Source organism: Brassica napus, chromosome A3 (assembly GCF_020379485.1).
Source record: "Brassica napus cultivar Da-Ae chromosome A3, Da-Ae, whole genome shotgun sequence".
Taxonomy (NCBI): Eukaryota; Viridiplantae; Streptophyta; class Magnoliopsida; order Brassicales; family Brassicaceae; genus Brassica; species Brassica napus.
In genome coordinates, this window is record NC_063436.1 from 25,762,484 (window position 1) to 25,784,834 (window position 22,351).

At 38.2% G+C, this 22,351-nt stretch overlaps 4 protein-coding genes across 4 annotated transcripts; 1 reads left to right on the forward strand and 3 right to left on the reverse strand.

Moving 5' to 3' along the window:
* The first annotated feature begins 3,800 nt into the window (after positions 1-3,800).
* LOC106440521 lies at positions 3,801-8,089 on the forward strand. Its single transcript, XM_013882212.3, has 3 exons — positions 3,801-4,335; positions 4,700-4,782; positions 5,054-8,089. Exon 3 carries the CDS (start codon positions 5,126-5,128, stop codon positions 7,835-7,837), a length of 2,712 nt encoding a protein of 903 aa, XP_013737666.2. The 5' UTR covers positions 3,801-4,335; positions 4,700-4,782; positions 5,054-5,125; the 3' UTR covers positions 7,838-8,089.
* LOC106440523 (E3 ubiquitin-protein ligase AIRP1) lies at positions 7,986-9,772 on the reverse strand. Its single transcript, XM_013882215.3, has 5 exons — positions 9,504-9,772; positions 8,855-8,909; positions 8,468-8,771; positions 8,289-8,398; positions 7,986-8,204 (listed from the first exon to the last, which is right to left on the reverse strand). The coding sequence occupies exons 2-5, from the start codon at positions 8,891-8,893 to the stop codon at positions 8,181-8,183; spliced, it is 477 nt and encodes a 158-aa protein (XP_013737669.2). The 5' UTR covers positions 8,894-8,909; positions 9,504-9,772; the 3' UTR covers positions 7,986-8,180.
* Positions 9,773-10,150: 378 nt separating this feature from the next.
* LOC106444513 (F-box protein At3g28330-like) lies at positions 10,151-11,936 on the reverse strand. Its single transcript, XM_013885985.3, has one exon. The coding sequence runs from the start codon at positions 11,556-11,558 to the stop codon at positions 10,323-10,325; it is 1,236 nt and encodes a 411-aa protein (XP_013741439.2). The 5' UTR covers positions 11,559-11,936; the 3' UTR covers positions 10,151-10,322.
* A 726-nt stretch (positions 11,937-12,662) lies between these two features.
* On the reverse strand, positions 12,663-22,302 carry LOC106440526 (beta-adaptin-like protein C). Its single transcript, XM_048762839.1, has 16 exons — positions 22,127-22,302; positions 21,627-21,824; positions 21,426-21,539; positions 21,069-21,319; positions 20,851-20,986; positions 20,437-20,616; positions 20,256-20,348; positions 19,950-20,161; positions 19,808-19,871; positions 19,689-19,697; positions 14,558-14,728; positions 14,359-14,451; positions 13,909-14,249; positions 13,562-13,751; positions 13,270-13,473; positions 12,663-13,125 (listed from the first exon to the last, which is right to left on the reverse strand). Exons 1-16 carry the CDS (start codon positions 22,211-22,213, stop codon positions 12,826-12,828), a joined length of 2,643 nt encoding a protein of 880 aa, XP_048618796.1. The 5' UTR covers positions 22,214-22,302; the 3' UTR covers positions 12,663-12,825.
* Between the last annotated feature and the right edge of the window lie 49 nt (positions 22,303-22,351).

A 22,351-nucleotide genomic window follows, 5' to 3' on the forward strand; every position in this document is an offset into this window, starting at 1 on the left:
CTATTTCAGGCTTTGCCAGAGAATATAAAATGTTACAACAAATATGAATCATTCCAACTCCGCAAAATGTGGTTTAGTTCTGGTTTTGACCTATTTGGTTCGTGGCTTTTAAAAAGCTTCCTTGGTTTAGAGAGCAGAGAGACTCAAGAAAAGGAGAAAATGTTTTGTTAACAACTATGCGAAAGTTTTAAATTCGAATAAAAGAAGCCACGAGTAGACAATACTGACATTGCATTAATAAAGTAACATCAGAAGTGAACATCAATGAGGATGGTTCAGTTTAAATTACACTTTATTAATTTTTCTTTAAAAAAATAATTTTAAAGTTTTTAGTTAATCTTTTGTATTTGGACTTCGGTGCATAACGTGCAGTTTTGTCGACATGGAGTGTTTTTATTTATAGAAGAGAACTAATTGGATAGTCTTTGTAGTCTGCATTGAGATGACACTTTATTATTTGGACCAAACGATGTTGAAATTATTTGAACCAGCTGATGTGCATTATCTAAATTACACTACACATGCATAGACGAGAACAATTTGATTTAGGAATTATGATTTTGAATTTATATGTTGGAACGATGTTGAAATGTTATTTAGTATTTGTGACTGTTATAAGTAAATCTTAAACCATAGAAAATGGGACATAATAAAACTGTTCATAATAATTATCAGTTGTACAAACTGTTTGCAGTAAGAAAATGTTCCCATCATATTCACAGGCTCCAATTTAAGGTATCATATTTGTGACTAGATTCAATGACAATGAAATGAATACAATTCATTGCAATATTGTCAGCAACATCAGACCAATTAAATTCTGATAAGTCCAATCAATATGTTTTGTAATGAAAACATGAAGTAAGTTCAAACTTCTTTACATTTTGGGTGTGATTGGTGTCTAAGTTAGTGAGAATATATATTATAGAAAATATCGTAACTTAACTTTATTTATCTCTTTTCTCTTTTATATATTTGTATACTTACTATATTTAGAAAAAGATAAATATATTCAAAATAACATGGATAAAAAATTAAAAACCATAGATGGATCGTTGTGGTTGGGCTAATAATGAATATACTATAGTAATGTTTCAGAACTCTCTGTGCAGAGCAGCCACCAAACCACATAGAAAAAAGGATCTTAGTTCACACCTTTGTTTTACGCTATTGCAAACTAATCCGTGGTACTACAAATGTAATTTATTTATTTGGTAATAGTAAAGTTTCATATATCTTTTCTGTATTATTTTAGTTCACTATTACCAAAAAGTCAATCATGCATGTTGTTGATGTTGTATTATCATAAGGTACATGTACAATTCGGACGCATTCGTTGTATGGTTCTGCCGTGTGCGCAGTATTCATTTTACTATATAATAATTGCTCTTCTCGCAAATGCGTCCTTTTCAACATTTCAACAACAGATAAATGTGTACTTAAAGTTCAATTAAGCTCCATAATTGATAGGACTCATTTGACGTTACCCGTTTTGGTTTAAACCAGTTTTCTTTCTTCTTTTGGATGAAGCTAAAGCATTTTGTTTTCAAAATTCTTTAACCTAATTATGGATTCATAAGGATTGTGATGCGAGTGTTGGAGACGCGTTGATTTGGAGCCGTAGATGAGTCGTGTGAAATTGAAGTTGTGGAAGGAATCAGGACAGTTTGTTTAACATCACGTGAGGGTACGTGGGGGTGGGGGGAGTGAGCATGTACATACAAAACTGTGTGTTTGGAGCGACTTGAGAAGCAACAAGAGATACATCGAACATCATTCGGTCTACCATTAAAAATAGCACACCCTTTAATTTGTTTTGTTACTACCAAAAAACACACGACTATTGCCCATAATTGATTTCATAAAGTATCTTAATTGTATAAGCATCTTAGCGTTTTAAGATTCGAATTAGGGTAGACATTAGTTCATTATCATACGTTTAATATTCAAAACCTTTTGCAGATTGAGCCAATCCCAGATTATGCGTTTTCTTTGTTAATCAAAATTTAAGCAGTGTTCCCAATTTTAAGGCTTTTCACAAATGTATACATTAATAAGACAGCCCTTTAATAAATAAATACATGAATCCTAAACATAATTTATTGGACTTTATTTTGGAAATGTAATTATTGCTTGGAAAAGCAGAGAATTAAGCTACGTTCATGGGATGGTCCTACGTCCTCAATCATTGAAACCCCCAAACCCACCCTCCCCCCCAGGCGAAAACATTGGTCGTCAACACGTCTAATACAGTAATACTAATTACGAACCGAATTTCATTTATTAAAACGTCGAAACTTATTAGTTGCAAGGGATATGAATGATAAAACTTCATTATAAACTATAGACCCAAAATCAGTTCTTTAATCACCTTTGCGTGTCAACTCCGAACTGGCTTGAACATTAGTTTTAGGATAACTAACATGAACTAATCCAAAATGAAACAGTCTCTTAATTTTTTTTTTTGTTACAACAGCCTTTAGTTAGCACTATATATTTACAAAACAATTTAATATTTATTTTATATATGAATTAGTCTAAGTAAAACAAAACACAACAAAATCTTTAAAATCATTATTAATAAATGCACATTATATTCAATCAAATCATATGTTATGTCAAATGGAAAAACAAATAAATAAGCATACTTTAAATAATAGTAATAAAATATATCCAGACCATTATAATATGTTTTCATATTATCGATCGTGCCATTATACCGAACGTGTGATCGATCTATCTATATGAATTGACCCGACCGTTAGTAGGGAAACTAATTAACAAAGAAATTATCTAACTAATATACTATAGTTTATTGTAATGCAACTATTCACGATTCAGCATAATAATATGAATAAACAATATTGATTTATCTACAGTACTTAGTTTCGTATGGTTGTTCATCAAGACGCCCTACCATATTATTACATTTCTAATGGAAACATTCACGCAACGATTTCATCAACTTCATGGCTTTTGGTCTACCACTTGCACGTCACAAAACGATTCCTTTTGTTGTGTCAACTATCCATCAGCATTTTAAAACTTGCATTCGTCATCAATAATGTATACTCTTTACATTTAAACACAAAACAATTATGTATACAGTTACAAAAAAAAACAACTATGTATATCCTCTTTATGGTTAATGAATCTATACTATTAAAGCAGGATCCTATTGTCATAATTACCTTAGGGGCATGTTTCCTTCACTAACATTGCATGTTTCATTAAGGGCAATTAAGTAATATTAATAACAAATCTATATTGGGTCATTATTTTTGGATCCAGCCCAAATCAAATCTCTCTTGGGCCATTTAAGCCTATTAAAAAATCAGATTCAATTCTCACTTCTTTTTTTTTTCCTTTGGGCCATTGAGTCCAAGTTCAAATAATTTTTTTTCAACTATTCTTAATTATTATTTTTTTCTTTTCTTAATATAATTTAAGCATTCATAAAAATAATTGAATTTTTTTCTTGAAAAGTATAAATCTTTATTAAAAGTATATAATTTTTTAATTAAAATATTAACCCCATAATAAAATTAATTTATGAGAGTTATACCAACTTAATTCATTAAAAAAATAAAGTTTAATTTTTTTAAACATAAATAGTCATTTAAAATGAAATACGATAACTAAGATAAAATTTTTAAGTCTTTTATAAAATAAAACAAAAATATATGAAAATGTGACATTTACTAAATATTTGTCAATTGAAAAAAAAAACAAAAATAAACCCGCGCTTTGAAAGCGCGGGTCAAAATCTAGTACTCTTTATGGTGGAAACATATATCTTAAATAGTTTAAATTTCATTATCAACAAGATAGCAGACACAAAAGACACACTGACGCCCCATATCCTGGTAAGTGGAGGGACGTGACTATGATGAACGGTGAAAACCTCTGTTTCCTCTAAAACAGGAAGACTAGATTTATGAAATTTTCTTACCAGAATCATTGTTCATCAGAATCAAAAGAAGAAGAAAAAGACTGTTCAATAAGAAAATGACTTGTGATGTGGAGCCCATAAGCCATACCTAGTTTGAGCTCTCTTCCGTTTAGGTCTCAGTTCTTTTTATTTAAAATTCTTTTTAACTTCGAAATTTCACTTCTCCCAATCTCTGTCTCTTCTCTTCCTCCTATGAACAAATAATATTTCAAGAAAATATATAAGAAAATCTCTGAAAGAGAGAGAGACTGTGTGATTCTTTTGAGTGATTTGACAGTGCCCATGTTTCTGTATATTGGATAAGGACCCCTTTACTACTTATTATTCAAAAAACAACTTACTCATTATCTTCTTTGCCTCTCACTTACTTCAAACTCAAAACGGTAAGCCTCCTCTTCTTGGTATTATGAAACATTTCATCTTCTCATCTGGGTTTTGATCAAAATTCAATCTTTCTTTGAATAATTCAATTATATAAAAAAAGATCTCAGCTTTTGTCTCCTCTGTTTTTTATTCCTAATAAAAATCCAACAAATAAATGAGAGTCCTTATCAAAGTCTATCTGTAAAATGGCAATGCATTCGTTTACTACTACTATTACTCTATGAAAGCTCCTTAGTGTTCCATTCTCTCTTGAAAGCTTTCTCCATCTCTCACTTTCATCTCCTTTCTCATTGACTGATACACTCTCTTCAACGTATCCACACACGTCGTCGTTTTAATCCAAGCTATCTTCTTCTTCTTCAGGTGGACTTTCAACCAAACCCTATAGAATAGAAAGAGCTCAAGATGGTCTTGTTGGTGATTTACTGTTCAAGACGCCGAGCTATGTAAGTTTTCTCAGATCTAAATCACTCTGTACGAATAAAGAAGAATTAAAATGATTATTTTATTTCCCTTTCTGGTTAGATCTGCAATGTTCTCAATTATCAATTATTTGGCAAGTGTTAATGTGAAACCATCATGTAAACTGTTTTCAAGATTTCAAAAAAAAAAAAAGAGTATTTTGGTGTATACAAACTTTCCTTGTAGGCTTCATGTTCTGTCTGAATCTTGATCTTCTCATGTTTTTTGACTTTTTTTTTTTGTTTTCCTTATCAGATTAGCTTTGATGGATTTATAGGCTGCATTTATGGGATTTGATAGATTGCCAATAAAGGAAAAGTTGTGGTTATGGATCCTCGAGGTGACAGTTCCAGGCTCGGACAGTATCCGACAATGTCTTCTAGGAACATGTCTTCTTCATCTTCCTCAACTGCTTTCTTCTCAGCTAACCAATCTCCTTCAAGATCTCCCAAAATCCACCAAGAACTATCCGAATCAACTCGGTCTGATGCTCATTGTGACAGCTTCGATCCTCTTACCTCCAGCTCTGGCTTTCAAGACCCTCAGCTCGAGTTACAGCCTCCTCAATCTCAGAATCTTGAACCTGATCATAACGCTTACACACCTTCTAGGTATACTCAGACATCTTCTGCGTCGGTTTCTTACAACAGGGTGAGATGTTGCGACGTGTTCTTGGGGTTGCACGGTCAAAAACCTTCTCTGCTACGTTTCGCGGACTGGCTCAGAGCTGAGCTAGAGCTTCAAGGGATGAGCTGCTTCATGTCGGACAGAGCAAAATGCAGAAGCTCTCGGAAACAGAGGATAATCGAGAAAGCCATGGACGGTGCTTCCTTCGGAGTCATCATCCTAACGAGAAAGTCCTTCAAGAACCCTCACACGATCGAGGAGCTCCGGTTTTTCGCCAACAAGAAGAATCTAGTTCCAGTTTTCTTCGATCTTTCTCGAGAGGACTGTCTCGTGAGGGACATAGTGGAGAAGAGAGGAGACTTGTGGGAGAAGCACGGAGGCGAGCTGTGGGAGTGCTACGGAGGGATTGAGAAAGAGTGGAAAGAGGCGGTTAACGGGCTATCGCGTGTTGATGACTGGAAGATTGAGGCTCATGAAGGTAACTGGAGAGACTGTGTGTTCAGAACGGTTGAGTTGTTGGCTACGAGGTTGGTTGGGAGGAGAAGTGTAGTCGAGAGGCTGGCGAAATGGCGAGATAAAGCGGCGAAAGAGGAGTTTCCGTATCCGCGGAACGAGGGGTTCGTTGGGAGGAAGAAGGAGCTGTCAGAGCTGGAGTTTGTTTTGTTCGGAGATGGAGAGGATTACTTCGAGTTAAAGGCGACAAGACCGGCGAAAAGAAAGAACAAAGTTGTGTGGAAAGAGTCAGAGAAACAGATTGAGTTAGTTAAGAAGAAGAGGAAGAAGAAGAGATCGATGAAAATCATCTGCGGGAAAGGCGTGGCGTGCGTCTCGGGAGAAGCAGGGATCGGCAAAACCGAGCTGCTTCTCGAGTTTGCTTACAGGCATCACCAGAGGTACAAGATGGTTCTCTGGATAGGCGGCGAGAGCCGTTACATCAGGCAGAACTATCTGAATCTTTATCGGTACTTGGACGTCGACGTCGGGGTGGAGAATTTCTCCGATAGAGCGCGGTTCAAGAGCTTCGAAGAGCAGGAAGATACCGCGGTTTCGAGGATCAGGAGAGAGCTGATGAGGGACATACCCTTCTTGCTTGTTATCGATAACTTGGAGAGCGAAAAGGACTGGTGGGACTCGAATCTTGTGATGGATCTTCTCCCCAGGTTCGGAGGAGAGACTCACATTTTGATATCTACGCGTCTCTCCAGAGTTATGTACATGGAGCCGTTGAGACTCCCTTACCTCTCTGCCGCTGAAGCAATGGCATTGATGCAGGGGAACGTTAAGGAGTATCTGGTTCAGGAGATGGATGCGTTGAGAGTGATTGAAGAGAAGCTAGGGAGGTTAACGCTGGGACTAGGTATCGTGGGAGCTATATTATCAGAGCTTCCTATAAACCCGACCCGGCTTTTGGATACTATAAACAGAATGCCGTTGAGAGAGATGTCCTCATGTAGTAGTGCGTTGAGAAGAAGAGTGTTTCTGTTGCAGCTGTTTGAAGTGTGTTTTTCGATCTTCGACCACGCGGATGGACCGAGGGGTTTAGCTACCAGAATGGTTGTCGCGAGCGGGTGGTTAGCTCCGGGGCCTGTTCCAGCCTCTCTATTAGCTTTGGCTGCTTATAAACTCCCTGAGAAGCACAGAGGATGTCTGTGGAGAAGACTGAGACGAGCTATAAGCTGTGGTTTTGCGTCTTCGAATTCGAAAAGATCGGGAGCTGAAGCTGCTTCCATGTTGCTTAGGTTCAACATCGCTAGAGCTAGTAACGTCAAGCTAGGGTTTGTACAGATACACGAGCTTGTGAGACTCTACGCGAGGAATCGAGTGATGGTGAACGAGACTGCTCCTGCGATGGTTCGGGCTGTGATAAACAAAGGCTGGAGCGTTGAAACCGCGGATCAGATATGGGCGGTTTGTTTCTTGCTCTTCGGTTTCAGCAACGAAGCTCCGAGTATTCAGCTGAAGATAACAGAGCTGCTGTTTCTTGTGAAACAAGTAATCTTGCCTCTAGCGATTAGAACCTTCGTGACGTTTTCGCGGTGCGGTGCGGCCGTGGAGCTGCTCAGGGTCTGCACAAACGCGCTAGAAGCGGCTGACCAAACGCTGGTTAAGCCGGTGGAGAAGTGGTTGGACAAGTCGCTTTGTTGGAGATCTGTTCAGACAAGTGCTCAGCTAAACCCTGTTCTATGGGAAGAACTTGCTTTAGCTCGAGCCACCGTGCTAGAGACGCGAGCTAAGTTGTCTCTACGTGGAGGGCAGTTTGGTGTGGCTGATGATCTAATAAGAAAAGCAATCTTCATCAGAACTTCTATCTCGGGTGAGGATCATCCTGGGACTGTGTTGGCTAGAGAGACGTTGAGTAAGTTAACGAGGCTTTCATCTAATGTTCATCAGAGTCACAACAATTCACCGTAATAGATAGAGATAGGTCTTTAGGGCTGTTTTCTTGTTGTAAAAGTTAAAAGGTTAGAGTTTCTTGTTTTTTCTTTTCATAATTCATTATTTTAGCTTATAGGAGTTAGATTTATACAGAGGGTTTAGTAATAAAATATAAGTTCTGTCCGCATCCTAATGTCTTCCTGTGTCTGATGTAAATTAATCAAAAGATTGGTAAAGAAAAGAACAACCAAAAGGAGAATTCAAAGCAATAATGTTCATCATGTTCCACAACACTATCACCTAATGCTAAGTCTAAATCAAATCTTATGTACCTTTCTTCACACTTCATGTTCCAGTTTCTATGTTTCTTGTGTCTTAATTATGACTCAGGGAGTACCAATTCCTGCGCAAAGAACAAAAGAAACATACTCTATAGTCATGTGACTTGAAAAATCCGAAAAAGACGGTTTTTGTAACTGAGACAAACCTTGTTACAAACAGGACAAGCTTCACTTCTTTCCATCCATTCAAGAATGCACGCGAGATGAAAATCGTGGCGACATTTCGTAAGCAGTCTCGGGTTCTCTGTTTCATATTCTACATAAAAAAAAAAAATCAAATGAAGAAGGAAGACATTTAACAAAATGTATGTAACTTTGAATGTACCTTCTAAGCAAATTGGACATTCGTCTATGGTTTCTCGATCCTTTTTCTTTAGATTAATATCACTTTGATCACCAACATGCCATGTTTGCTTCTCTGGAAGAATGTGTTTAGCTTCTTGGCTGGAATTGCTCTGAGTTGTCGGCAATTTTGATTGATCTCTGGGCGAGAATGATACAGGAAGAGGAGGTTGAAGCGGCGCAGTGTATAGATTAGAGGCCAAGTTTCTATCTACTGCTCCAGTAGGTACCACAGAGGAAGGAGAGGTACGAGATAAAGGAACATGCTCATCTATACCTCTTAAATTCTGCATAAAGAACAATAAAACATCAAGAAAACAAAACAAAAAATAACAATTTTTAGTGAAAAACATTTAGAAAGAAGCCTTACTTCAGGTAGGATAGGGAAACAGCAGCAGCAGCAGCCCATTCTTTAAGTTACAAACCTGACCAAATAAAAGAAAATTCGTTACTTACAAATCTCATGATCGTACTTGGTAAGTGAGAAACCATATTAAACACTTCAATGTAACTTAGCTTTGCACTAACAAGGAGATCATATCCAAAACAAAAGGATATATTAGGAGATTAAAATTTTAAAACAATAGAATTGTATCTACATCAATACTCTCAAGCCTTTGTAAACTCTTGTGTATTAAAATTTGTTGGACAAGTCGTGCAAAATCATATGATCCAATTAAGCTTGATTCAGCTTCAAAGTAGGTTTAATATAAACAGAGTTACTTTCCAAAAAAAATCTAAACCCTAATAAACGAAGAACAGAACAGAACACGGAGAGATCATAAAAAGAGACAGTAGAACCAGAAACTAAACAAGTTGCTTAAAGCAAAAACAAAAAACTTTTTCATAAATCTACCAAACAGAGCAAACCAGTAGAGGAACAAGAAGAAGCGAACAAACAGAGTTCGTGATCATACCAAAACAAATATAAAGGTACTTCTTTTGTAACGTAGAAGAAGAAGAAGAGCAAGTTACATGAGTAAAAACTTAGATCTTATCTTTTTATTAAAAATCCTTACTTTTGTTAGGATCCTGGAAGGCTCTTGATGTTTTGTGTTGAATTAGGGAGAGAATGGCTGAGACGACAGAGGCGACTTTAATCACGGATGAATCAAATTACATTAATTTAATGGGTTATTTTGGTTGTTAATCAAACCTTTTTGTATTTATATTCAGAAATTCACAAACCATATCGTAAAAGGAAACTCCGGGTTTTTATTCAACTAAAGTAAAAAAGACTTCGTATTCTTTAGGATACTAATAAGCATATGAGTTCGAGATAATTGATTTAGAAGCATTAAGTTTCATATAAACTATGCTTTTAAATCTTCAGGAGTAACAAAAAAATTCAGGTTAAGTAAATCAGAAAACAGAAAGATACTGGATATGGATCCCAAGATTTAAAACATTATCTACAAAGAAATTAATAAAATATCTTGGTGGGGCCAAATAATTAGATTAGTGAACTATCTTTCATAAAATTGTCTAAATATTTAATTTAAAGCTTTGATACAAAGATTTTTATCCTTAGAAATATCTCATTTTTTAAGTGAATTGATGGGACTTAAAAATATGAATTTCAAAATTTGAAATTGCTTTTGGGGATTCTTTTAGTTAACTACATTAATTCTGTGTTCAGGTGTGTTACGTATGGTAATACGATAAAGGGAATCTGATTGCGTTTTGTCTGGGACAATAGCAATCAAATTTACAGAACAAAGTAAGCATTTGGACACAAAAAAAAAGCAAATTAAAAGTCTTCCTACAATGTATTCATCTTGAGAAATAACAATAATCAGCCAAAACAAGAAAACAAAAGAAACTCGCAAATACCAAGTCTAAACTCTTCTCACCGTGTTCGGGATTCGATACAGCCATTGTGGGAGAACAAACGGGATAAGGTCTACTTGTTCGGTGTATGCATTTTTGAGAGAAATAACAGCTCTCGGGTCGTGAGCGGGAATCATAGTGCGACCGTCGCTTGTAAGTTCGAACTGATTATAGAACACAGACTTACCGTTGTGTAAGTTAATATATAGCAAGCTTTTTTGTTCCATGCTCCAAAAATAGGCTGTTTTCGCATCGAAGGGGTTTATCGTCATCGAAGAATAGTTGAAACTGGTCAAGATAGGACCTGGGGAGATTTCAGATATTAGTTGCCATCCCTCGCTCTGAAGCCTCCATACACACAACTTCTCTTCTAGGCTTCCATCCACTTTGGTTGCACAGACTATGTTCATATACATGAGAAACCCATGACAAGGTGTACAAGATCTTTTGAATTTGGTAGTTCTCCCTAAATCAGGAAAAGGCGAAACACGGCATCGATCAGAACCGGTGCTATTAGTATAGAAATCCATGGATAATACAACTTCTTGATAGTCATTGTTTTGGGCGAGCCAGTGAAGGTTACCGTTCAAGCTAATCGAATTTTGACAGTAATAATAGTTGGAAAAGGAAGTATCCAGACTCCACAGGCCTGTCTCAGATGAATATATCAGACAACTTAACTTAGTGTTACTCAACCTTTGATTAACGACAACAACTGTGTAACCCAAAAGGATGCCGTTCTCAACTCGTGTGGCTATTCCCCATTGCCACAAACAAAATCGAATTCTTTCAAACCCTTTAGGAAGAAAATCAATAAATATTTCTACGCATTCATGTGAAACCGGGTTAGCCACATAGAGGGATGACTTCTCATTGGTTTTTGACATTGCATAGATCAAGATCCACCCAACATCGGAGTAAGCCACGGCACTTACTCGTATGTATTTGTGGTTCCGGTTCTTGTGGTTTAAGAAAGACTTGATGAAAGAGCCCAGTGGTCGTTTAAGTCCCCAAGTGTCGCATTGGTTGTAGTAACCCACCATCTCTGGGTCTACGTGATCGGTGGACATGATGGACCATGAAGAAGAGGCTGAGTTTTGGTGCATGGACATGAAAAGCTTACGGAAAAACGGAGACTCTACGATTGATTTCCACTGCTTGCAAACAAGTTTGAAACCTGTGAAGATCTTAATCGGTAATCTTGCAAGTACCAATGCGCAGATATCATCTGTCAATGAATCCATCTTCTGTCTTAATTTTATTCAGTTGCACTTTTAGCATTAGTGTTCTTCTTTGTTGCTATGAATTTTCTAAATCATCAAATTTATAGGAGTTTCTTTGTTTAAATGGGGGGAGATATCATTAGATCTTCTATTAATATCTTTCTAGTATACTTTAAGCTAACATTTTTATCTTAGATATATTTTTATATTAGTGAAGATATTTAAAGCAACTCCAGAAAAGAGATTTGGTGACAAATGAATGTGATACTTTTCCAAAATAAAAGAATACAATGGTTGTGATGACAAATTAATTTAAATTAAATAATAAAATTATAGATGTGATGACAAATGGGGTAAAAATTCTAAAAACACTACCATTTATAGGATCTAAATAATATTTTTAAAAATATTACTATAATAAAAGTAATAATGAAAATTAAATGAGCATCTATAATTAATTTAAGAATATTAGCTAATAGTTTATGAACCCGAAACTACTAAACTGAAGTTCTCAAGTTTGGAATAATCACTTTAATTATTATTTTTGTTTCATTATTTTGAGAATCTTATTTAGATTTTATTAATATATAATGCTTAAATGAGATTTTTAATAAAATTTTAAATTAGAAACAATTCTCATACTCTTTCTAAAATTTTAATAATTTTAAAATATCCACTAAAAACATTGGACATGTTTTCAAAAGATCTTATTATCAACATTTTAAATATATAAAACTAAAAATTAAAGTATCCAGTTTTAATAAATATGATTTTAATATTTTTTTAATTTAAAAGTTTCAGACTTTCTCAGAATTTTAATATTAACTTTAACAAAATTAGTATGTTACGGAGCTTAACTAACCAATTTAAATAAATGTCAACATATATATTTTAACCTCTGAACAAAATTCATATTCTACACATTGTTCAAATTGAAACATGTCATTTTTGATGTACAACAGTAGGGTATATTCAATAAAGTTTATACTGATTTGACTTTAAGATGATTTTATATGAATTGTGTAATTCAGAATGATTTTTGTTAAACCACTCTGAATATCCTCAAGGTGATTTCATGTCGGTCATTAAATAATAATACTCATAATAAAAGTCATCTCACACAAGTGAATCAAAACCTTCAGCACATAATACGCAAATTTCGAGTAGGTCCAAACACAAAAATTAGAAACAAAATGATCAAATAGATACCAAGCAAGGGAAGAAAAAAACATCACTTACTAACATAATATGGTTATTACGTTCTGAAACATTGTAAACATCACCAGAATCAAGACTTGAAGAGCATTTCAAGGGATTCAAAGAAGAGAGGAGCGATCTCAGGGGTTGGAGTCTTGACCGCACATTTAAGACCAGGCTGACCCACCATGGCCGTTAGTTCGATCAAGAATGGTACGCCTTTTGGGGCTTTGGCTGATAGATACAGCACGTCTTGGTTTCCGTTTTTGCGCTTTGCTATGAAGAACATGTTTGACGCGGCTAGCAAGTCGAGCGTTGAGTCAATGCTCGTTATGGTTATCCCAGGAAAATCCTTCTGGACCTCGTTTGAATCCGGTAAAGACCTCCACGTCTATATCACAAAGCAATGTTTCATAACATTAGTAAGCAATTATCCAACACAACAGTCTTGTCATATATTGTTATGATGACTAACAACATGCTGAAGTGGGTATTGTTGATGCACTGTTTATCATATATAAGGTGTTTTACTTACCTCGAGGAAGGTTCCGCGTTCCATCCTACCATCTTCTGAGAAAAGAGCGTGAAGTACAATCTTATCTGTGAAGTACTTGACAGGCGGCTGATTGTTTTTGACGGCAACTTGCAAAAGAGAGTTGGTGGGCCCGTCAGACATGTTCTGGGACAATACCATTGGCAACATTGTCCTGGCAGATTCTCCGGGTTGAAGAGGTTGAACCTAAAATAGTATAGATCCCAGGCATCAGTTTCATGAATCAAGGATCATATAAGCGTGAATGTATAATAGCCTATTCAACGACTGCTACCTGAAGAGGTCCTGCAGCTGCAAGGCCGAATGAGTTTTTGTTGAACTGAATCATGAATCCATCGAGAACCGTCTGCGAGTTGTTCTCGAGGAGCATATTGTAGAATACTTGACCATCTTGTCGGGTTAATTGAGCGCTAATCTGCAGACCTTGACCGCTTGATGCTGGCAGGACAACAGGCAGTGGAGGACTGCAATCAATTTTAGGTGATCTGATGAGTTACATATACGACAAGGTGATCTAAATATATAGAAGTGAGTAAAACCAGTCCATTGCACAATCCCTAATGTGGCCTATAGAGACGTTCACTGAAATATAAAAACTTTCATCATTCAAGCCATACTCACCCTGACAGAGTTGTGTAATCATCTACTGGGACAATTGCAGCATCATCTGTTCCCATTAGGTCCCCTAGGAGATCAGGCACAGGGGCTGGAGCAGCCGCTACAGGAGCTGCACCATCAACCGGATTACCAGATGTCTCTGTTTCACCCCCTTCCACATAGTCCTCATCTTCCGTTTTCTGAACTGTGGGTTTCAAGCGGGTTACAAAAGCCTCAGGCGGCTTGTGATACACAGAGGACAAGGTGGAAATATTTGCAAGCAGCTCATCCAGGAGTGACGGCTCAAGTTGGTTTGAGTCATCAGTAATCACAGGCTTTTCAGCTAAAACAACATCCTTCGCCGCCTAGTCAAAAGAAGAGCGCACATGATTGTAGGTAAAACAGATGATTGTAGCTCAGTGTCCACTGTACTTGAACTAGTTGAATGGTATTAACATATCAAAGGAAAAATACCTCGGGATCAGTAGATAGAAGACGCCAGTAGATGTATGCACGATCCCTGAGATCAGGATTATCTGTCTCCACAGTAGCATTATTCAAGACAACCTGAGAATTTGAAACATGGCAAAAAGAAAGGCCTGTCGTCATATACATGTTCTTGAATTGATTAGGAGAGCAAAAGGTGGGCATCATATAATGATCATGGCAGGACCTGAATCATTTGTTGTGGGCCTTCAGTTGGCTTCTTCAGAAATAGTTTGACTGTCGCTGTAAGAAGCTGCAGCTGGACCTGTGCTGGTTCTTCAGGGAAATTCTCCAGGAAGCTTTCAAGTAGTTCGTCAGCATTGTCGATTCTCTCAGCATATTCACCAATGATCCAAATGTAAGCAAAATGAAACAAGAAGGACAGAGTAAAAGCTAGGGTTTATCAAATATTCATTCTCATTGCTTAGAGAAGAAGAGATTACAAGATTGTTTATTTATACATGAGGTGAATACAAAAGCCCTAATAGAATATACTGTAGCATATTCTGCTCAGCTGTAAAGTAGATCTCATGAGTCTTTGTCTGTAAGAAGACAAAACCTGTTCTGCATTTTAATGCTAGAGTTCGTACTCTGTCTTGCAGTAGAGGAAGCTTTGTCTTCACGTTTTGTAGTCTTAGCCGTTGAGATCTTTGACTGGGCCTTAGTCTTCAACTCATCACCTGAGCCCATCTCTCTTGTTGGGCTTACTGTGTTTACACCCCCTCGCAAACTCGAGGTGGGAGTTTCTTCCAAACCGAGTTTGAAACGTAGCTCAGCAAAGGCACGGATTGGAAGTGACTTGGTGAAGATATCTGCAATTTGAAGACTAGCAGGAATATGTTTGACGACAAGTGATCCTTTGGCAACTCTCTCTCTAGCATAATGATAATGAGTTTCGAAGTGTTTAGTTCTCTTGTGCAGGACAGGATTGGCGGTGAGGTGAACAGCAGAGAGGTTATCACAGTAAACTTCAGCTGGTTCTGTTTGAGGAATCCCGAACTCCTGAAGCATAGCAGATAACCATGAGAGTTCTGCTGCTGTATCAGAAAGGCACCTATACTCGGCTTCAGTCGAAGAACGAGCAACACTGTCTTGGCGCTTTGCGGACCAAGATATTATATTTGAGCCAAGGAATGTGCAGAATCCACCAGTTGATCGTCTGGTGTCTTTGCATCCTGCCCAATCACTGTCACAGTAAGCTCTCAATGTTAAATCTGTGTCAGCACTAAGAGAAAGTCCCATGGTGATTGTCCCTTTCAAGTAGCGAAGAATCCTCTTGAGTAGATGAAAATCAGAAAGAGTCGGCATGTGCATCTTTTGACACACAAAATTGACAGCATATTGAATGTCAGGTCTGGTAAGGGTGAGGTATTGTAACTTACCAGCCAAACTTCTGAAGTACGTCGGATCAGAGAAGTGAGTCTCTTGATGTGGTACTCTGTCGGTCTGCAATGGCAAGGGAGTAGGCATGGGAGAACAGTCGAGCATGCCTGCAGCTTGGAGTAGATCAGTAGCGTATTTTTCTTGATTTAGGAATAACCCAGTCTCTGTATGTAGAGCTTGTATCCCAAGAAAATAGCTTAAAGGCCCCATGTCTTTCATTCTGAATTTTTCACTCACTGAATGTAGAAAATCAGATAGAAGCTTCTTGTTGTTTCCTGTAAGAATCATATCATCAACATAGAGAAGAAGTAGCATAATGTTCTTTCCATGTTGATAAATGAATAAGGACGGATCACGAGCACTGCAGAGAAAACCAAACTCGATGAGATAAGAGCTGAACTTATCAAACCATGCTCTTGGAGCTTGTTTAAGCCCGTAGATAGCTTTGTTCAGTTTCCATACATGATCAGGATGATCTTTATCTTCAAAACCAGGGGGCTGTTTCATGTATACAGATTCTTGTAAGTCCCCATGTAAAAAAGCATTTTTTACATCCAATTGTTTGACATCCCATCTCTCTGTTACAGCCAAGTGTAATACCATTCGAACAGTAGCTGTCCTCACTACCGGACTGTAAGTCTCCAAAAAATCAATACCTTCTTCTTGTTCATATCCCTTGGCAACCACTCTTGATCTGAAACATTTAAAAGTGCCATCAGAGTTGAGTTTAACCCTGTGAACCCAGCGGCTTCCCAGAGGTTTGATACCGGCAGGGAGAGGAACTAAGCTGAATGTATTAGTTTCCTTGCAGGTATCTATTTCTTCTACCATAGCTCCTGTCCAACCAGGATGTTTCAGAGCTGCTGTAGTTGTCTTTGGTTCGGTCGGAATGCCTTTGACAGTGTGCATGACATACCGTGGGTTTGGTTTGACGATACCAGCTCTTGCTCTAGTGACCATTGAATGCACATTGTCTTCTTGGTGAGCTAGAGGTTCAGGAGCCACTATATCAATCTGTTCATCATTCTCATGTGCCGAAGAAGTGTCTGAGTCCTCTTCTGATGAAGTGTGCGCTGGAGATTGAGAGTCATTTGCGTCTTCAGCATCAGAGTGGTTTGGAGTATTAATCTGAGGTTGTTGTATCTGAACAGCCACTGATTCTTCTTCACTGCTATTAGTAGACTGCTGTTGTTCTGCTACTGTCTCCTCAGATTTTCTCAACCAAGCCTGGGATAGGGGAGTTAGAGGAGGTGGGACGAGTTGTTTGTATCTGTCTGAGAAGGGAAATGATGCTTCATCAAATAGGACATGTCTGCTCAGATAGACTCTGCCAGTTGGTGGATAGAGACACCTGTAGCCTTTGTATGTCTCAGAGTAGCCCAAGAACACACACATCAACGACTTGGGATCGAACTTGTGCTGAGCATAGGGGCGTAGGTAAGGGAAGCAAGCACAACCTAATACTCGCAGTGATGTGTAGACAGGCTTCTTACCAGTGAGCTTCTCGAAGGAACTGATCATATCTGCATTAGTGGTTGTCGGGAGAAGATTGATGACGAAATTGGCAGTAAGAAACGCATCAACCCAAAGATTTGCAGGCATATGAGCTTGAAAGAGCATGGATAATCCAAGTTCAGTGATGTGTCTATGCTTTCTTTCAGCAAGACCATTCTGCTCTGGAGTATGTGGACATGAAATGTAATGTCTGATGCCACAGTTAGTGAGGTGGGAGATAAGTTGAGTGTTGAGAAATTCTCCCCCTCCATCACTCTGAAAAACACCTATCTTCTGTTTAAAAAGATTCTCGACAAGATGCTGAAAGACTTTGAATTTTGAAAAGACTTCAGACTTTAACTTAATAGGATAAATCCAAGAGAACCTTGAGTAGTTATCAATGAATACAACATAATATCTGAACCCCTGAACCGAAACAACAGGTGCAGGTCCCCACACATCACAGTGTATCCTCTCAAGAGGTCTAATGGCTTGAAAAACAGACTCTGAAAAAGGAAGTTTACAAGACTTTCCTAAGTGACAAGCTTCACACATGGACTGAGACTTCTTATTGATGGTGATAGCTTTTATTGATGATAGGTGTTGAAGAACTTGATGGTGAGTATGCCCCAATCTTCTATGCCAGATCTCATCAGAGGCAGCTTGCTGTCTTACTGAGTAGAAGGCCAGAAACTGAGGATTCTCCAACCTGTAGAGACCTTTATCCTTTCTTCCCTGACTGAGAAGATGTTGTGTTGCCTTGTCCTTAACATACACATGTGTAGAATCAAAGGTGAATTCACAAGGATAATCATCTGTAAGCTTTGAGACTGATAGTAGGGATTTAGTGATGTTAGGACAAACCAATACTTCTTTCAAGTGAAGGTTACCTGAGAAAGCAGGAAGAGGAATGGAGCCTATGTGAGTGATTGGCAGAAAATCCCCATTACCTACGATCACTGAGTCGTGCCCTTCATATGGAACAGCAGAGAGCAGATGCTGAGGATCGTTGGTGATGTGATGTGTGGCTGCAGTATCAGGGAACCAGTCTGTTCTTGAGTCTCCAGCACCATCTGACACTTTCATGGTTGCTAAGGCATGTTTCATTTCCTCAACTTGGAAAGACTGATCAAAGCGCCTGTAACACTTGTATGCAGGGTGGCCATACTTGCCACAGATTTGACAGGTGGGTCTCTGATCAGTTGAGGATGAGGAACCACGACCAGCTTGTTGGCCGAACTGTTGAGGAAAGCCTCTACCTTGAGTAGTGTAATAGCCTCTTCCTTGAGTAGTGTAGTATCCTCTTCCTCTGAAGCCACCTCGGTTTTGACCTCTACCACGACCAGAGTAACCTCCTCTATCAGTATAGAAAGCTTGATGCTGATTGACTTCAGTGGGACTTTCATACTTCTGGAGCTTATCCTCGAATCCCGTAAGCTTGTACATGACATCTTCAAAGCTTGGTCCTGGTGGCGTGTCCATGGAGTCTTCAATCACTGTAACAATAGCTTCATATTCTCTCCCTAGACCATTCAGTACTCCATATATTTTTTCTTGTTCAGAGATCGGAGCTCCAATGGAGTCAAGTTGGTCACACAATGTTTTTATCTCTGACAGGTACTGAGACAAAGGTTTGGAGCCCTTGAGAGTTGTCTGAATACGCCTCTGTATGTCAAGTCTTCTAGTAGCAGAGACTCTGTTGTATTTTTTGGCAAGCGCAAACCAGATTTCCTGAGAAGAGTGTAGACCATAGATACTTTTGAGAGCTTCTTCAGACAGGGAACCTATCAACCATGCCTTGATAAGTTGATCTGTGTGAACCCATTTGAGAAAGGCAGGATTGTTGGCTTCAGTTAATTGGTCTCCGTTGCGCACCGTGAGAGTAGGTGGTGGACAGGGAGTTGTTCCATTGACGTAGCCAAGAAGAAGCTGACTGTTGAGAAACTGTTCGAACTGAAGCTTCCAGGACAGATAGTTAGTGTCACTGAGCTTCAAGGTGACGACTTGAGTAATGGAGAGCAGCGCTGGAGTAAAAACGTCGGAGGGAGTTGGAGCCGCCATGGCTCTGATACCATGTAAGCAAAATGAAACAAGAAGGACAGAGTAAAAGCTAGGGTTTATCAAATATTCATTCTCATTGCTTAGAGAAGAAGAGATTACAAGATTGTTTATTTATACATGAGGTGAATACAAAAGCCCTAATAGAATATACTGTAGCATATTCTGCTCAGCTGTAAAGTAGATCTCATGAGTCTTTGTCTGTAAGAAGACAAAACCTGTTCTGCATTTTAATGCTAGAGTTCGTACTCTGTCTTGCAGTAGAGGAAGCTTTGTCTTCACGTTTTGTAGTCTTAGCCGTTGAGATCTTTGACTGGGCCTTAGTCTTCAACTCATCACCTGAGCCCATCTCTCTTGTTGGGCTTACTGTGTTTACACCAAATCATAGATGCCTTTGAAGATGCCAACATATGCAAGAGTATGAGTTTCACTGATTTGAGATTTATTTCGCATGGGGAAGCTTCCAGCTATTTTACACCAGCAAATAAGCAAATTTTATTACCTTCGCTTCTGGTTCATCCAATGTATCTAGACTCTCACAGAGTGTTGCAATTATGGACTCATACCTGCACGTTGTTTTGAATGATATAGCCAACATTAAAGAGAACAGCCAAAACAAAGAAAGTTGAAATAAATCAACTTACGTGTTTGGATATCTTCTAAAGATATCTTTGATGACTATGATGGCCTCCTGAACAACGTAGTTTACTTTGATCTTGATCAGCTCAAGTAAAACACTGATGCACCGTTCTGCTGCTCTTTCCAGTTTGATGGCACATCTGCCTATTGCACGAACAGCCTTCCGAACAAAATCAACATCTACTTCCGTGGCATACTCTTTGAACTCCAGAAGAACCTACATCAGCATGTTCCATAAACCATCATGATACGCAGCAAAACAAAAACAAAAACATGGACAAACAGCAGATAATAAAGTGTATAATCACTACCTGGTCTATGTTTCTGTCAGAAGCAAGTTTTATCATAATCTCCAACTTCTCCATCTTGACATAAATAGGATCATTATACTTGCAGAAGAACACCTAAAAGAAAAAAGTACAGCATTATCAATACATATAAGCAGTATATCAATTGCTTATTCTGAGCGTCTACAAAACAGAACCAAACTACCTTGATTTCATGGGCAAGAATAGTGGGCCTTTTTTGGACAATAAGGTTAATGTTACGAAGTGCAACATATTGTATCTCAGGTTCTGCAGAAAGCAATGTAACTAGGGGAGGGGCCATCTTTTTGCAAAGATTTCGAATCACATCTGTACTAGTAATTAGCTCCATCTGCTGAAGGATCATCTACAAAAGCTCGCAGAGAAAAGGAACAGCAGAGGAATAGAATTAGAAACTGCGCAAAGGCATATAGTTGACACGTTACAAACAGGTCTGACTGACGAAAAGATGATAGTTCAAGGAATAAGACTATGATGCACTAGATGTAAACAAAGGCTTTTGATGAACCTAATTTTAAATTCATTCAAAAAAAAAAAAGATAGTTCAAGGAAATATATTTTTTTTGTTTTGAAGCGTCACCTTAACGGCTGAAAGCACGACAGCGCAATTGGCATGTTGTAACCTTGGAGTGACTCTCTCAACAATATTTTCAGCTTCACGAGGATCAGCTGCTTTATACCTTGACAGCGAATCCAATATAAAAACTTGACCCCACCTGTGAAGAACACGTATAGTGTTATTACATTCGTTCAAAGAGTCTGAGTAAAAGTATGATACCAAAATCAAGAAAGACTTACTCAGTACATTCGTTCAAAGCTGTAAGGAGCTTTGTGAGGGTAACACTATTAATTTCAAAGATGGGACTAGCACTCTTGTCTTGTATCTCTGCAAGGGCTGCTACAGCATTTGCCACAACCATCGGATTGTTGTCTGATATTAAATCCTTCAAGGCTTCAAGGAAACCCCTATCCTCGACTAACTCAGCATTTATGTCAAACAGTTTGGCAACGCAAACAGCTGCTGTCTTGCGAACATATGGATCATCATCCTGAAAAAAAGGAAGATGGCAAAAAGCTATAAAAAACATAATATTTCATCAATATCTTGAACATGTTGATACAAGTTCCAGTAGCAAGGTAGGATAAAGGCTCAACCTTTAAGCATTTCTGAAGAGGATCGCACAAATACTCAGTGATCTTATCAACACGAATGCAGCCCATTGTCCGCACAGCCAAAGCACGGATCAACGGATTTGGATCTTGTGAATCCTGCCGAATACAAAGAGAAAGGTTAAAAATGACAGCAAGGGAAATACCAAGAAACAAAAGTATTAAACTGATTGAGGAGAGTGTTACCTTAACAAAAGTATTAACAGCGAGGATAGCAAGATCAGGCTGGCTTTTAGCGTAGTTAATGAGATACAAGTAAACAAGCTTCTTGAGCTCCAGATTCTCCGTTTGCATGCAATTGAGAACATCAGTGAAAAGCGAAGAAACATCCTTTCCAACAGTCATAGCCGCAATAACCTTCTTAACAGCATCTTTCCTCTTATCCTAAAGAAGAAAAGAGACTGAATCAAAACGAGAAACACCCGCCGCCATCTTGAATCAATTGCTTCTCATTTATATATATATATCTTCAAATCAAGCATTGAACACATTATCCATGGCGTACATCATCATATCACTCTATCGAGAATGTACCGATCAGATCGAAACCAGGGTCATGTAGATCTAACGGAAATCAATTTCTAAAGGTTATAACGAATCACTGAGGAGAGAGATGAGAATCGTGCAAAAATGGCGGATCACAGATCTGTAACAGAATGAATGAATCAGGAGGAGGAGAGAAGAACCTTGTACTGTGAATTGAGCTCTTCCTTGAGCTCAGGGATCTCTCCCTTCTTCGTTGTGGAGAAGTATTTGGAATCATGCCCGCTCATTTCTCCCTTTCTTCTTCTTCTTCTTCTCCGAGACGATGAGTGAAACTGCACAAACAAATCAATCAACAGGCCTATAGTTCAAGGGGCGTTTTCGTAATTTAATTCCACTTAGTTACTGGTAGATCTGGGCATTCCGGT

Coding starts and splice junctions, on each gene's coding strand:
- LOC106440526 (XM_048762839.1), bottom strand. CDS start 22,213: ATGAGCGGGCATGATTCCAAATACTTCTCCACAACGAAGAAGGGAGAG. Junction 20,987..21,068: donor GCTTTGAACGAATGTACTGA/GTAAGTCTTTCT, acceptor TGTTCTTCACAG/GTGGGGTCAAGTTTTTATAT. Junction 13,752..13,908: donor GATTACACAACTCTGTCAGG/GTGAGTATGGCT, acceptor AATTGATTGCAG/TCCTCCACTGCCTGTTGTCC.
- LOC106440523 (XM_013882215.3), bottom strand. CDS start 8,893: ATGGGCTGCTGCTGCTGCTGTTTCCCTATCCTACCTGAA. Junction 8,399..8,467: donor ATGTCCAATTTGCTTAGAAG/GTACATTCAAAG, acceptor TTTTTTATGTAG/AATATGAAACAGAGAACCCG. Junction 8,205..8,288: donor CTTGTCCTGTTTGTAACAAG/GTTTGTCTCAGT, acceptor TTCTTTGCGCAG/GAATTGGTACTCCCTGAGTC.
- LOC106444513 (XM_013885985.3), bottom strand. CDS start 11,558: ATGGATTCATTGACAGATGATATCTGCGCATTGGTACTTGCAAGATTA.
- LOC106440521 (XM_013882212.3), top strand. CDS start 5,126: ATGGATCCTCGAGGTGACAGTTCCAGGCTCGGACAGTATCCGACAATG.